At 42.4% G+C, this 15,300-nt stretch overlaps 1 protein-coding gene across 4 annotated transcripts in view; it reads left to right on the plus strand.

The window, feature by feature from the left end:
* The window catches only part of ASH2L (ASH2 like, histone lysine methyltransferase complex subunit), a 30,254-nt gene that overhangs the window by 8,821 nt on the left and 6,133 nt on the right, over positions 1–15,300 (plus strand). For 2 of the 4 annotated variants that reach the window (XM_060407143.1, XM_027962707.3), the window contains exons 6-11: positions 2,082–2,177; positions 2,895–2,990; positions 3,664–3,739; positions 5,902–5,995; positions 6,702–6,919; positions 15,090–15,257. In XM_060407143.1, coding sequence (XP_060263126.1) covers positions 2,082–2,177; positions 2,895–2,990; positions 3,664–3,739; positions 5,902–5,995; positions 6,702–6,919; positions 15,090–15,257 — 748 coding nt within the window. The remainder of the gene's footprint in view (positions 1–2,081; positions 2,178–2,894; positions 2,991–3,663; positions 3,740–5,901; positions 5,996–6,701; positions 6,920–15,089; positions 15,258–15,300) is intronic. The other 2 variants (XM_060407144.1, XM_042241431.2) reach the window with 1 other exon arrangement.

Raw genomic sequence — 15,300 nt, forward strand, 5'->3', positions numbered from 1 at the left:
CGTTTCTCATGATGTACTCTGCATAGAAGTAAAATAAGCAGGGTGACAATATACAGCCTTGGCGTACTCTTTTTTTCCTATTTGGAACCAGTCTGTTGTTCCATTGTTTAGTGAGACTAGTATATTCAGGATCAGACTGAGTAAGGCCTTTTCTGCTAAACAAACGAGTTAGGGCTTAATCCTGAAAGCTGAGGGAGTCAGCAGAGGGCCCCCCTTGCCCCTGCCCAGCTTTTTTTCCTACATTAAAAAGAACGTGTTTAAACACAAGTATGCTATGATTATATTTGTCTTTTGGTTTTTTCCTTCCAAATTGTTATTTTGAATTTTTCAAATATACAGAAAAATTCAGATACTACAATAGATGCCTGTTTATTCCTTATCTAGATTTGCCTGCTGTGAATATTTTGCTGTTTGCTTTATGTATATTTTCCCCGTAAGCTTATGTGAGACTTAAGGCTTACATGTAAGTATAATATCTATAAACTTGTAGATATTATACTTTATCCAGTATTCTCTCATCCATACAATGACCACACTCAAAGAGCTGATGTTAGTGCAGTGTTCTTATATATATAGGCTGTGTATTTTGTGTGTACAGTGTATATTTTCTCAACATTGTTGTCTACATAATGTCCCTCGTAATTTTTTCTTCCAGCCAGGACCTGATCAAGGATCACACGTTGAATTTGGTTGTAATGTCCCTTTTATCTCTAGAGCAATTCCTTTTTACTTTTTGGTTTGCTATGACATTTAAAATTTTGAAGAGCCTAGACAGTTGTTTGCCATGATGTTCCTCAATTTGGATTTATCAACTTGTTTCCTTATGACTAGGTTCAGCTTAAACATTTTTGGCAGGAATATTACGTAGGTAGTATGTGTTTTTCTGTGTATTCCATTAGGAGGCATAAGACATTGCCTTGTTTTATTATTAGTGATCCTAAATGTGACCACTTGATTTCTCTACTGTAAAGAGACCCTTTTTCTTTGTAATCGTTAAGTAATTCATGGGTAATACGTGGAGTTCATGTGAATATCTTGTTCTCACAACCCTTTCAAGCAGTGGTAATTGTAACCACTGATTATCCTAACCTCAATCCTTGTACAACAGAATATATTTACCGGTTATAGTTCTTTTGTAAAGAAGAGCCCTCCCCCCGGTCATTGTTGTTGCTGTTGTTTGTCTTCAGTTTTAAGACTCACTGATTTTTATAGTCCATCATGGGATTTCGGGGTTTCTGATGCTCAGATTTGACCAGTGTAGCCCCATCCTGGCTGACTTCAGACACTTTTTGATATGTCCCTATAAGTCTGAACTCTTCCTTACCTTCCCGAACAAGAAGACGTTCCAGTCTTCCCTTATACTTCCCCTAATTCAGCCTGGCTCCTTTCAGTAAAGGTTCCATGTTCATGGAACTGATTCTGGTGAAGGACATTAGTGGTAGGCTGGGGCAGGTGGCCCAGGGTGGGAGGACGTTGGTGACAGAGGATGAAGTTCAGACACTGTGTTAGTCGTGTAAGCAGAGGCTGGCGAGGACCACAGTTGGAGCAGGAAGGAGGCCTGATTGGTGAACATTTTCTGGAATTTTAAAGTTCGGTTGGTGACTACTGAGATGTGCAGGTTGTGTGAGAAGGATGAGGGTGACTCCGTGTGTGAACCCTGTGATTCTGGGTGATCCTGAGTGCGAAGAGCAAGAATAGAAACCTGCAGAGCAGATTCGTGAGGTGCGGTTCGAGGTCAGTCCTAGTCACAAGGAGTCTGAGGTGCGTGCAGGATGTCCAGGTAGAGGTGTCCCCAGCTCAGAGGAGCAGGAGCTCGGGGGAGAGGATACCAGGAGACAACGGCTCGTCTTTTCCCTTAACCGGCTCATAAGCCCTGTGTGGCTAAGAGTTGTATATGCTTGTTTGAAAACCCCGCAACCTACATGTTGTTCACGTTATAAGTTATTAAAAGATGAAAAACATGTGTTTGTCTTTTGATTCTGATGAGATCTTTGAAAATGCAGCAGTGTTTTTTTTGTGTGTGTGAGCGTAATTTCGAAAGCAGCTATAAAGGCTTTAATATATTTTGTTTTAAAAATCAGGATATCATACCGTTTATTGATAAATACTGGGAATGCATGACGACCAGACAAAGACCTGGGAAAATGACCTGGCCAAATAACATTGTGAAAACTATGGTAAGTCAACTAAAATTGACTAGACTCAATGTTTAGAAAACCAGTGTTCCTTGTAAGAATTTATACAAGAAATTATATATATGTATATAAGTAAATGGGTTTTGTTGGGTTTTTTTTTTTGATTGTGGTCTCACTGAAGTAATGTGATGACTAAGAAAATGAGAACAACAGTATTAAATCTTAGTAATTATAAATTTTAATAGTTTTCACACAAAATCAGTAAGTTGCACATAGACTTAAGTGAAGATATGGTAGTTTTATGTACGCTGCTGAATCTTTTGTCCGTTGTACTTTGGCAAGTATAGTGTTATGCCTAAATTGGAGACAATTGTTTTCTTTGATTAAAAAAAACAAACTCTGTTCTGAACATTATTGTCGTTAGACTTAGAGCACCTGGGGAGACATCAGCACAAGCTGTTACCACTGTGTATCTCTGTGAGGTGTGGGGATGAGTGAGGGTTGTGAAGGATGGTGGCTCTTATTTTGCCAACTTTCTCTACTGTTTGTATTTTTTGGTGGTCATGCATTAGTTTTCTAATCAAAGAAAAACAGTACTGGTGTGTGTGTGTGTTTTTTTTTTTTTTTTTTTTTTTCAGGGGGCAGGCTGTTTGTGTTGAGATTTGGAGATTACACCTACGATTTGGGAGTTAGGGGTTAAGCATCCATTCAGTTTAAGTATAAAATTTCCAGTAACACTAAAATACCATTTCCTTTTAGAGTAAAGAAAGAGATGTGTTCTTAGTAAAGGAACACCCTGATCCAGGGAGTAAGGACCCAGAAGAAGATTACCCCAAGTTTGGCCTTCTGGATCAGGTACGTTAATTGGCTTCACAGGCCCCCGTTTGATTTTTAAGCCACGGGGACAGAGAGAATCAGGCTGTGTTTACATTTGTGTATTTACCACTTACAAATGCCCATGACCCGGTGGGCTCCAAATAAATGGTTCTTATTCCATGTGAAAGAAAGAGCACTCACCTTAAACTGGGAGACCAGTGTGTTAGTTGCAGCTCTTCCTTAAAATGTTATGACTTGACACATACCATTTTTATCTTTTTAAACTTCCGTTTCCTCTCTTGTAACGCAAATACGCCATTCCAAGTCATTTCTGATTTTCTTTCCACCTCAGATTTCAGAGATTCAGATATCTGTCTTTTCTTGTAAAATGTGGAGCTCTGGCCACATTGGGCCTGGATTCCCATAGGGAGGTCTGCCCTTGGTCTTCTACCACCCCTCCCTATTCCCCCTCCACCACCCCCAGCCTGGCTCAGCCTGATTCTGAAAGCACTTCCATCCTCATCCTTGGCTGCCTCACACATGTGACTTGCTGATCCCTGAAGCATCTAAGTTTGGGACCTCTGCAGGCTTCAGAGTCTAGGTTGCCATTCTGTTAGAATTTCTTCTGTTTTTTCTCCCTTTTTTTTTTTTAGCATTGCCAGGCTGGTTTGATTAGGTAGCCACCCTCTATAATTGAATATTTTCCCTCTAGGATCTTAGTAACATCGGTCCTGCTTATGACAACCAAAAGCAGAGTAGTGCCGTGTCTACCAGTGGGAATCTAAATGGTAAGTGTTTAAATATCTCATGGGTGAAATGTCTGTACGATGTTCAATCCACATGTGCCTAGAATTGGGCAGCCTCTGGACTGATTCTTGACTAGGTATTTACTAAGATGCTTTAAAGTCCAAATCTCAATTTTTAGGGGCTAACTATGGATTTGAACAATGATAGTAGAGGAGAAATTTTTGTTATGTTACACCACAGTTTGGTCTTAAGTGAAACATTTAACATAAAACGAGGTACAATTTTAAGGTCAGATTTACTGAGTTTATATTCGACTCCCCATCTGTATCTTCATAACTAACACTTAATTTAGGTTCACGTGCTTTGCACTCAAATTTTCCTGAATTCTACTGTTTTTTAACTTCCTACCCATCTTCTAATTTTTCTTGCCCTAAATCTTCAGCTTATGCACATGACACCGTTTGTGTTGACCACCCACTGTAGCATGTTTTTCTGTCTAATCCGTCTAAGAGCAGAACAGCCCTTTGCTACTAATGGCAACAAATTGAAAGCAGATATAATGGGGAGGTAGCCAGCTCTTCATCTGACATATGGTGTTGCTACCTTCTCTTCTGGAGTGATAGGGTCTTAAATATGTAACCATTTCCACTGTTACTAATATAACTAAGTGTGCTGTTCATCTCTTTACATTATTTTTCTCCTTTCTGTTAAAATTTGACGAATACACGGTGCCACTTCTGTTCTTACAGGTGGAGCCTCTTTTGGAGGTGAATTCCTCCTCTGTCTTCTTTCAGCCTCTCAGACTTAAGTATTTTGTGGTTTGGCAAATGCTTTTTGCTGAGTTGTGATAGAAGCTGAAACTGAGTTAAGATTGTAAAGCCTTGTGGAGTTGGTGGCAGTAGCACTTGATATGAAACAGTAGTTCTGGTTTAATGTTAGTAATTGGAAGCTTGTACGTTGTCATATTCTGCCTGACATGGCCAGCAGTCCTCTTTAGTGTTGCTTGATTTTTTCAACGTGGATCTAAAACTTGTCTCAAAATAATTGAAATGCAGTGCCAATAAAACCTTAACAGTTTTTTTGAATAAGGTAACAAACTATAGAGATGTTGATATTTTCACAGTTCAACATTAAGCCTTTTATGAGGACAGGACGACACCAGGTATGTTCATAAAAGGAAGTTCAGCATAAATCTGGTCCTGTCTGTGCAGAATATGACCTGCCTTCAACGTCTTGATCCTCTTTTTATTGCAGCAGAACTGCTGATAATTTCTAAGCTTGCCCCAAATTAAGATACAGTACTTCATGCAGTTGTTACATAAAGGTGTTTTCCTACAGTTCAGGGATGTTTCCTGGAAGTTGGACAAATAAACTAATTGAGAGGAATGACAACTGGACAAAAATTTCAAAGCACCTATTTCAGAAGTGCCCAAGGTAGTATTCCTTGTGGCTTTTAGTATATAGCTCGTTTCTTTTTTTATTTACAAATTCTCTATCTGTATTTTCTCTTAATTCCACAAGCCAGATTCGTCAAACCTAAATTTGATGAGTTGGCACAGTTTTAATAATTGTAAAGATTGCTGACCAAATTTAAAGCTGCCTTTCCTGCTTGTGTCATGAACAACCACACCAGATGCCTAGAAGCACTGAAGAGAAACACCTTTTTAGTATTTCTGTTTTTTGTTTCCACGTTTGATGTACTTCTGTTTTGCTGGAAGTTCAAGTTCAGCGCTTTAGCAGATCCTGTGCCTCTCTCATGTTTATGGACTATGCTGTGTGTAGTTCATGCAAGCGAGCATCCCTTCAGTGAGGATGTTCTCCTTATGGATGTTTGTATTGATTTGAGTGGGAAAAAACTACCCACGCAGTTACTTCTAGCTGTGGGTGTCTGCCGTCTGAGTGAGTGAAAATGCATTTGTGTCTCATCCTTGGAAAGTGTTCCCGGAGCTGCAGTTCATTTAGGAAGCGAGGGGCACAGCTGTAACCCAGGAGTCATTACTGCTGGGTTCACTGGAGCTGCTGCCAGAACGCAGCGTTCTGGGCTGGGAGCCACCCAGCAGACTCAGGCGAACCAGGGTGAAGTCCCATATGTTTCCGGGCAGAAAATCCTGTGGTGTCACACAAATGCACGCTGGGAGTGTTCGTCCCTGGGGAGCTGTCCCCTGTCACAGCTCACTGAAGGTGATCTGCCTTCTCTTCAAAGGCGGCATTGCAGCAGGAAGCAGTGGGAAAGGCAGAGGAGCCAAGCGCAAACAGCAGGACGGCAGCACCGCGGGGACCACCAAGAAGGCCCGGAGGTGAACACCCCCTGCCTGCCCCTTACCACGTCAGAGGGCTGCAGAGCCCCTCAGTGAGGCAAGAGATCAGCTGTCTGCAGGCACAAGCCTGCCCCTTGTTCTCAAATCTTAAACAGTTTGAGGGGTCAAATAGCCCCAGACTAGGCGCCCTGTTTGCGGAACTTGTTTCTAAACGAAACAACCCCAGGGAAGCACCCTGTGATGATTGACCTGGGTGTGAAGTTCCGCTAAGGCATCTTGAGAAAGGATAGATGGACCAAAGGCAGTGAAAGAAACCAATATTGAATGTCAGCTCTTTTACAGTAAACTTTCTGCCTGTCCCCTGATAGCTCTTCCCTTCACTTTGTTCAGTACTGGGGTGACAAAATCCAGGTCATTTCTTATTCAGACTGGAAACAGGTAGTGGGTGTTCATATCTCTGAGTTTCTGTTCATTAGTCATAGTAATAAACATGCTGAAGGAAACCGCCCTTGTTCCTCTGCACCCTGTCTCCCCTGGCTTAGTTGCATACCAAGATAAAGTAGTTTTCATTTCCCCATCTTGCCTGCAGAGGGCAGAATGATCTATTTGAATAAGGAAAAACATTTGAAGTTGCCGGTGTTCCAGTTGAAACCGAATACAGCAGAGGCCTGTCTAACAGAATTGAAGGCACGTGAGCTAGAGGAGGGGGTTGTAGTTTCTTGATTTTATTTTTTCCTTTCTGCAGTGACCCTTTGTTTTCTGCTCAGCGTCTTCCCCCTCATGGCTACCCCTTGGAACACCCGTTTAACAAAGATGGCTATCGCTATATTCTAGCTGAGCCCGATCCCCATGCCCCTGACCCTGAGAAGCTCGAACTCGACTGCTGGGCAGGAAAACCGATTCCGGGAGACCTCTACAGAGCCTGCTTATATGAACGGGTTTTGTTAGCCCTCCATGATCGAGGTGGGTAAGCTGTTAATGTTCGTGCTGGGCCCTGTGTTGCTCAGAACTACTATCGTCAGCTCTGTCCTGTCTAGAATTAGACAGACATGCCAATCTAATCCTCACCCCATCTCTAACTAGACTCAGCCAGAATGCAAGAAGTCATTTCCTTCTTTGTCTGTCCTTATAAGCTCTAGCCATTTATATACAGAATACTTTTTTTTAAATTTTCTATTTCGAACTAAATTTAACTTACAGTAAAGTTGCAAAAATAATAGAATTTCCATATTGAAAGTGAAAGTGTTAGTCGCTCAGTCATGTCCAACTTTTTGTGACCCCATGGACCATATAGCCTGCCAGGCTCCTCTGTCAATGGAATTTTCCAGTTAGGAATACTGGAGCAGGTTGCCGTTTCCTTCTCCAGGGGATCTCCCTGACCCAGGGATTGAACCTGCTTCTCCCGTGTTGCAGACAGATTCTTTACTATCTGAACCACCAGGCTGCAGGACACAAAGTACTAGAACTTTCATATATCTGTCATCAAAGTTCTCCTAATGGTGAGATCTCACACAGCCACAGTACAGTTATCAAAACCAGGAGATGGGACTTCCTTGGAGGTCCAGTGGTTACGAATCTGAGTTTCCACTGCAGGGGGTGAAGCTTCCATCCTTGGCTGCTCAGCGCAGCCAGAAAAACAACAAACCCAGGAGATTAACATTAGTAAATACTATGAATGAAGCTAAAGACTTTATAAATTTCACCAGTGTTCCGCTAATGCCTCTTTCTAGGATCTACATTGCATTTAATTATTTCTTCATAGTCCCTTGCAGTGTTAACCAACTGCTTTTTGAGTGTGCCTCACTGAGGGTCTGTCTGACTCTCTTTTCGTGATTAGACTGCGGTTGTACACTCGTGTAAGAACAGTGCACACACAGATCCTTCCCACTACATCATCTCTGTAGGCTCGTGAGGTCAGTGTGTCTTGTTATCGGTTGCGTGGACACAGTCATTTGGTTAAGGTGGTTTCTGCTGGCTCTCTCTACTCTCTTTCCCTTGGTAGTTAATCGATATCTTAGGGAAAGATCCTTCGAGGTTATACAAATATCCTGTTTCTCTAAAGTTTTGCCCACTAATTTTAGCATCCATTTGTGGATCTTGTTGTTAATGCGGTGTTTGCCTAATTGTTTGCTATTTCTTCCTTTCTCTATTTAATTATTTAATTGGTTATTTGTATCAGTGTGGACTTAACACATATTTATTTATTTTGTAGGCTATATTTTATTTTGTCATTCAAATTATTCCAGCTTTGGTCATTAGAAGCTTCTTTAGGTTGGTTCCTGTGGGGGTTTTGTGTTTTTTTTGGAAGTGTAATTGACTTAGAATATTAGTTTCAGGTTTATAACATAGTGTTCCAGTATTCTTATAGATGATGCGCACAGTTATTACAAAGCAATGGCCATGTTGCCTGATGCTGTGCAGTATATTCTCATAGCCTGTTGGGTTACACATGGTGGTTTGTGCCCCTTGGTCCTCTGCCTGCATCTTGCCCGTCCCCGCTTCCTGCATGCACGTCTTGAAACCACTAGTATGTTCTATCTGTGAATCTTTTTCTTGTTTCACACATTCATTAGGTGTTTTAGATTCCACATATAAGTGTTAACAGAATACTTATCTTTCTCTGACTTATTTCGCTGAGCAAAATGCCCTCCGGGTCCATTTAACATTGTTGCCAATGGAATCTCTTGTGTCCTGTTGATAAGCCCCCATCATTTATTTTCCCTTACTTACTGGCATTACAAGTTGGTTCTGGTTCATGTCACATTTTCCATGCTGCAGGCCAAGTATCAGCTTCTTCAGGGAGCTCAGATTCCTTTGCTTGGGGAAGCAGCCTAAGAAGTGAAGATGTGAGTGTTCAGTATGCTCGCCATTACTGGGTGGTATTCCGGGCTCCCTCAGTGGACCCAGGTGGAAAATACGTGTCTGCGTCTTAACCAACACACACATACATGCCTGTACCGAGTTTACTCTGCCACTTTGGATTTTAATCAAACACTGTAGGGTCTGCAGCCATAAAATTAAAAGACACTTGCTCTTTGGAAGGAAAGCTATGACAAACCTAAACAGTGTATTAAAAATCAGAGGCATCCCTTTGCTGAAAAGGTCCATATAGTCAAAACTATGGTTTTTCTAGTAGTCATGTATGGATCTGAGCGTTAGACTATAAAGAAAGCTGAGCACTGAAGAATTGATGCTTTTGAACTCTGGTACTGGAGGAGACTTTGCGAGTTCCTTGGACTGCAAGGAGATCAAAACCAGTCAATCCTAAAGGAAATCAGTCCTGAGTATTCATTGGAAGCACTGATGCTAAAGCCGAAGCTCCAGTACTTTAGCCATGTGATGTGAAGAGCTAACTCATTGGAAAAGATCCTGATGCTGGGAAAAATTGAGGAGGAGAAAGGGACAACAGAAGACCAGATGGTTGGATGGCATCATCGACTCAATGGACATGAGTCTGAGCAAACTCCTGGAGATAGTGAAGGACAGGGAAGCCTGGTGTGCTGCAGTCTCTGGGGTCGCAGAGTCAGACATGACTCAGAGATTAAACAACCACCATAGAGTCGTTCCAGCCTCCCACCTTTCTGTGTGTGTAACTTCTTTGTGGAGCAGTGAGAAACCTGACTCTAATTATCTACAGCACATTTTCCTACTTATTCATGTCGAATGTGCACACAAGGTGGTTTGAGAATTGCAGACCACTGTAGGAAGCATTCACTAACGAGATTACAGTGTGTATGGACAGCTCTTTCGGTCTTGACCTTGCACTATCCCATGTGGATAGCGTTAACTTAGATTAGTTCTTTTCTTCCCCGCCTCCTTCATCGTGGTCACGACTTTCGTTTGTGATACGGGTAGGCTTATTCTTTAGTGTTGGTATGCCATGTGGGGTTCTCCTACATGTTGGGCGGATGTGTGTGTGTGCAGGGTACATGTAACACTACTGGGGCTCTGAGAGTTAAAACTGCTGTTCACTGAGGTTTGCTCAGTGTCACTCCCTCTTCAGCCCTGCTCCCTGTTCTCATTTCTTCCTTTCCCCCCACTGCTTTCCCACCCACCCTCTGCACTTAGCCAGGCTCTTAAGTTTCTAGTTCATCCTGGCTGTTTTTTCTGCACAGGTGAGCACACACATGTATTTCCTTTGCTCCTTGTTTTTTTGTACATGAAAGGCAGCATACTGTAGGGAGTATTGCATTTTGCTTCATGCAGTTACTCCAGACTATTTCAAAGAGCTCGTCCACTTTTTTTTTTTTTTTAAGCTTTATGATATGCCATTATGTGGATGTACATGGTGTATTCAGCCACTCTGAATATGGGCACTTAGGTTGTTGCTAGGATTTTGGATTGACAGAAAAGCAGTGGATAGCTTTGGTGGGTGGGTGGGTGGGTGTGTGTCTGTGTCTGTGTCTGTGTATCTGTGTGTGTGTGTGTATTATTGGTGGTGTATTTTCCAAGGTAGAATTCTAGAAGTGGAATTGCTGAACCAGAATACATATATATGTGGTTTTGTAAAATATTGCCAAGTTTCCCTTCAAAAGGTCATGCTCGTTTGCATTTCCACCAGCAATGTAGAGACTGTTTCCATGTAACCTCACAAACAGATTTCCTGGGTATTAATTTTGGCCCATCTGAGAGGTGAGAAGTGGAGTCTCAGGATTTTGTGTTTCTTTGAACATTATTTTCTTGTTTGAGTTGTTACCTTGTGAATTAAGTTTGTGCTGTTTTATTTCCCCTGTTTCTGTTGGGAGTTTGATATTTTGTCCCTTCACATGTTAGGGATGTTAGTTAGCCCTTTGTCTGTGGTATATGTTATAAACATTTTCTCCCAGTTTGTCAGTTGTCTTTTGACTTTGTATATGGCCTTTTTGAAATGTGAAACTTTTTAACATATAATAGTTCTTTTAATGGCGTAATTTATTCACTTACTAGAATAGCATTCTTATCCTTTAGAATGTGAAAGTGAATTTAAAGAAACTACTTTTAGACAGGTGCACTTCATGAATTTTTTTTTGCTGTGTTTCTGGAATATTAATGCAAATTCCAGATAGCATATTATTTCACCCATAAATATCTCAGTATCTATCTCCAACAAGGATTTTTTAAAAACATAACCACTATGACATTATGTTACCTAATGAAGGTGAATAATAATTTCTTAATTATTCCATACTCAGTTCACATTTCCATGGTTGTTTAAAATATGCCTCTTTCAGTTGTTTCTTTTAATTAAATCTGAACACATCCATATAGTTATTTCATTAGGAAGCCCTTCATTCTTTCGTTCTTTTTTTTTAAATTTTCTAATTTTTTCAAAATTTATTTATTTGTTGGCCATGCTGGGTCTTTGTTGTTGTGCAAAGGCTCCTCATTGCAGTGGCCTCTCGTCCTGAAGCCTGGGCTGCCGAGCACGCAGGCTTCGGTAGTTGTGGTGCACAGGCTTAGCTGCTCCGAGCATGTGGGATCCGCCTGGACCAGGGATCGAATCCCTGTCCCTGGCATTTGCAGGCAGATTCTTAACCCATGGACCATCAGGGAAGTCCCCTTCATTATTTTTTGCTGCTGCTGCTAAGTCGCTTCAGTCATGTCCGACTCTGTGCGACCCCAGAGACGGCAGCCCACCAGGCTTCCCGTCCCTGGGATTCTCCAGGTAAGAACACTGGAGTGGGTTGCCATTTCCTTCTCCAGTGCATGAAAGTGAAAAGTGAAAGTGAAGTTGCTCAGTCGTGTCCGACTCCTAGCGACCCCGTGGACTGTAGCCTACCAGGCTCCTCTGTCCATGGGATTTTCCAGGCAAGAGTACTGGAGTGGGTTGCCATTGCCTTTTCCCATTATTTCTTGAATTGATGCTAAAAGCTGTAACTCTTATACTGATGCTTGTCAATCAAAAGTGAAGGAGACATAGTGAAATCACTTGGACATAATCCCTTGGTGTAATGAACCGTTGCAGGATTGACTCCTGGATCACGATAAACTGTGGAAAATTCTGAAAGAAATGGGGATACCAGACCACCTAACCTGCCTCTTGAGAAATCTGTATGCAGGTCAGGAAGCAACAGTTAGAACTGAACATGGAACAACAGACTGGCTGTATACTGTCACCCTGCTTATTTAACTTCTATGCAGAGTACATCATAAGAAACGCTGGACTGGAAGAAACACAAGCTGGAATCAAGATTGCCGGGAGAAATATCAATAACCTCAGATATGCAGATGACACCACCCGTATGGCAGAAAGTGAAGAGGAGCTAAAAGCCTCTTGATGAAAGGGAAAGAGGAGAGTGAAAAAGTTGGCTTAAAGCTCAACATTCAGAAAACGAAGATCGTGGCATCCAGTCCCATCACTTCATGGGAAATAGACGGGGAAACAGTGGAAATAGTGTCAGACTTTATTTTTTGGTGCTCCAAAATCACCGCAGATGGTGACTGCAGCCATGAAATTAAAAGACGCTTACTCCTTGGAAGAAAAGTTATGACCAACCTAGATAGCATATTCAAAAGCAGAGACATTACTTTGCCGACTAAGTTCCGTCTAGTCAAGGCTATGGTTTTTCCAGTAGTCACGTATGGATGTGAGAGTTGGACTGTGAAGAAGGCTGAGCGCCGAAGAATTGATGCTTTTGAACTGTGGTGTTGGAGAAGACTCTTGAGAGTCCCTTGGACTGCAAGGAGATCCAACCAGTCCATTCTGAAGGAGATCAACCCTGGGATTTCTTTGGAAGGAATGATGCTAAAGCTGAAACTCCAGTACTTTGCTGGGAGGGATTGGGGGCAGGAGGAGAAGGGGACGACCCAGGATGAGATGGCTGGATGGCATCACGGACTCGATGGACATTAGTCTGAGTGAACTCCGGGAGATGGTGATGGACAGGGAGGCCTGGCTTGCTGCGATTCATGGGGTCGCAAAGAGTCGGACACGACTGAGCGACTGAACTGAACTGAACTGAATGACAAGCATACTTTGAGAGTAGGGAAGGGCCAGATAAGTGACGTCCGGGTTTAAGCAGTGATCCTTGTCTTGTTTCACTCTTAGCTGTAATTCTGGAGGGGAGGTAAGGGGAGACCATTGGCCCTTAGCAGTGACTTGTTAGAACTTAGTGCATAGGATAGTAGTGGCTCCTGCTGCTTGTACTGAGCCTTTTAAAACTTAACCATCTATATAGTATCTTTTAAACTTTATTTTCAAGTTATCTCAGATTTGTTTATTATTTTTTAAAGAAAGTAAAAGTGTTAGTCACTCAGTCGTGTCCAGCTCTTTGCGACCCCATGGACTGTATGTAGCCCACCAGGCTCCCCTCTCCATGGAATTCTCCAGGCAAGAATACTGGAGTGGGTTGCCATTGCCTTCTCCAGGGGATCTTCCCGACCCAGGGGTCAAACCTGGATCTTTTGCATTGCAAGCAGATTCTTTATGATCTGAGCCACCAGGAGAGCCAAATTATTACTTAAAAAAAAATTATTTATGTATTTATTTGGCTGTGTCAGGTCTTAGCTGTGGTGTGCTGGGTCCTCACTGCAGCGCCCATGGGCTTAGTTGCTTCGTGGCGAGTGGGATCTTAGTTCCCTGACCAGGGATGGCACCTGCATCCCCTGCATCGCAAGGCAGATTCCCAACCCCTGGACCACCAAGCAGGTCCCTCGGATTTATTTCTTAAGAAAGTTGTAAGAACTGTAGGAAACTTGTTGTTTTTTTTTTCCTAAACTGCTTGAGAGTAAGTTGCCATGATGTCCTTTCAACCACTGAGAAGTTTATTTTGTGTTTCTTACAGACAGGACATTCTCTTTGTGTTATCTAGTGCTGCACATTGAATCACCATAAAACCTAGCAGTCTAAAATTACCAGTGTAATTTTAGACCCCACAGTTTCTGAGGGTCAGGAATCTGGGAGCAGCTTAGCTGTGTGGCCTGGCTCAGGGAAACTCAGAAGGTTGTCATCAAGCTCCTAGCTGGGGCTGACAAGTCTCTTTCCAAGACGGCTCAGACACCCAGCTTTGACGGGACGCCCTCAGATCCTCACTTGTGGTCCTTTCCATAGAGTACTAATTTGTCCTCATCCTTGGAAGCTATGGAGAATTCCATGGACTGTATAGTCCGTGGGGTCACAAAGAGTTGGACACAACTGATCGACTTTCACTTTCACTGGAAGCTAACTTCTCCCAGAGCAGGTGATCAGGGAGCCATAATGCCTTTGACCCATCTTAAAGTCGGACAGTCAACTCCAACTTCTTTTTATTTGGAAATCATCACTAAATTCATTCCACACTCAAGGGGAGAGAAATTAGACTCCATCCCTTGACAGGAAGAATATCAAAGAGCTAATAGTTATTTTTTAAACTCACATTCCTATAGAACCAGTACACAGCCACCAAAGGCAGAAAGTTAGCATCTGATCTCTGCCATCCGATCCTCAGACTCTGGGCAGGTTTCTCCGGATGATCTAGTGTGTCCACCATAGCAAAAGCATCCAGTTGAGAACAGTTTGCTGCATTTAGTTGTTGTGATTCTTAATTCTGCTTCAGCCTGGAACAGTTTCTTCACCTCTCCTAGACTTTGACGTTGACACTTCTGAAAATGAAGAGGCCAGTTGTTCTACAGAGTATCCCTCAGTTTAGTTTCATCTGGTTCCTCGTGATCCAGGTTTTGCATTCTCGACAAGAGTATCACAGAGATGGTCGCACGTACCGCATCCTGTCAGTACGGTCCTTGTAATGTGGTCGTAGATGGTGTTCACACTTGAGGGAGCTGAGTGCAGGACATGGGAGGATTCTACTATTTTTGAAAGCTTGAAATTGTCTCAAATAAAATGTCTTCTAAATCCTGATGATTTAGTCACACCAGGATCTAAACACAGTTGTATTTTAGGGAATACACAGTATAATCACTTTCACCTGCCATCTTAAATAATCATATATAATAACAAGTGGCTGCTTGACAGCTTTTTCCCTTTTTCTTTCTTTCTGTGCCTTCATCTGTATCTTGAAGTTTTTAATTCCTAAACGAATATTTCAAATTCCTGACTTGATATTTCTGATTTTTAGTTTTGCTTGACTGGAGGGTTAGAGACTTTGTGTTTTTGCGGCTATTTTCTCCAGGTATTTCGAGTAAGTTGCCGGCTTTCTTTTCATCTCTATCACTGTAGCTCCCCAGTTAAAGATCTCCGATGACCGGCTGACTGTGGTCGGCGAGAAGGGCTACTCTATGGTTCGGGCTTCTCATGGGGTTCGGAAAGGTGCCTGGTACTTTGAAATCACAGTGGATGAGATGCCGCCAGACACTGCCGCCAGACTGGGCTGGTCCCAGCCGTTAGGTAAGCCGGGGCTGTGATATGGACACAGCGACAGGTGGAGAGG

The sequence above is a fragment of the Ovis aries genome, chromosome 26, assembly GCF_016772045.2.
Source record: "Ovis aries strain OAR_USU_Benz2616 breed Rambouillet chromosome 26, ARS-UI_Ramb_v3.0, whole genome shotgun sequence".
NCBI classification, from domain to species: Eukaryota; Metazoa; Chordata; class Mammalia; order Artiodactyla; family Bovidae; genus Ovis; species Ovis aries.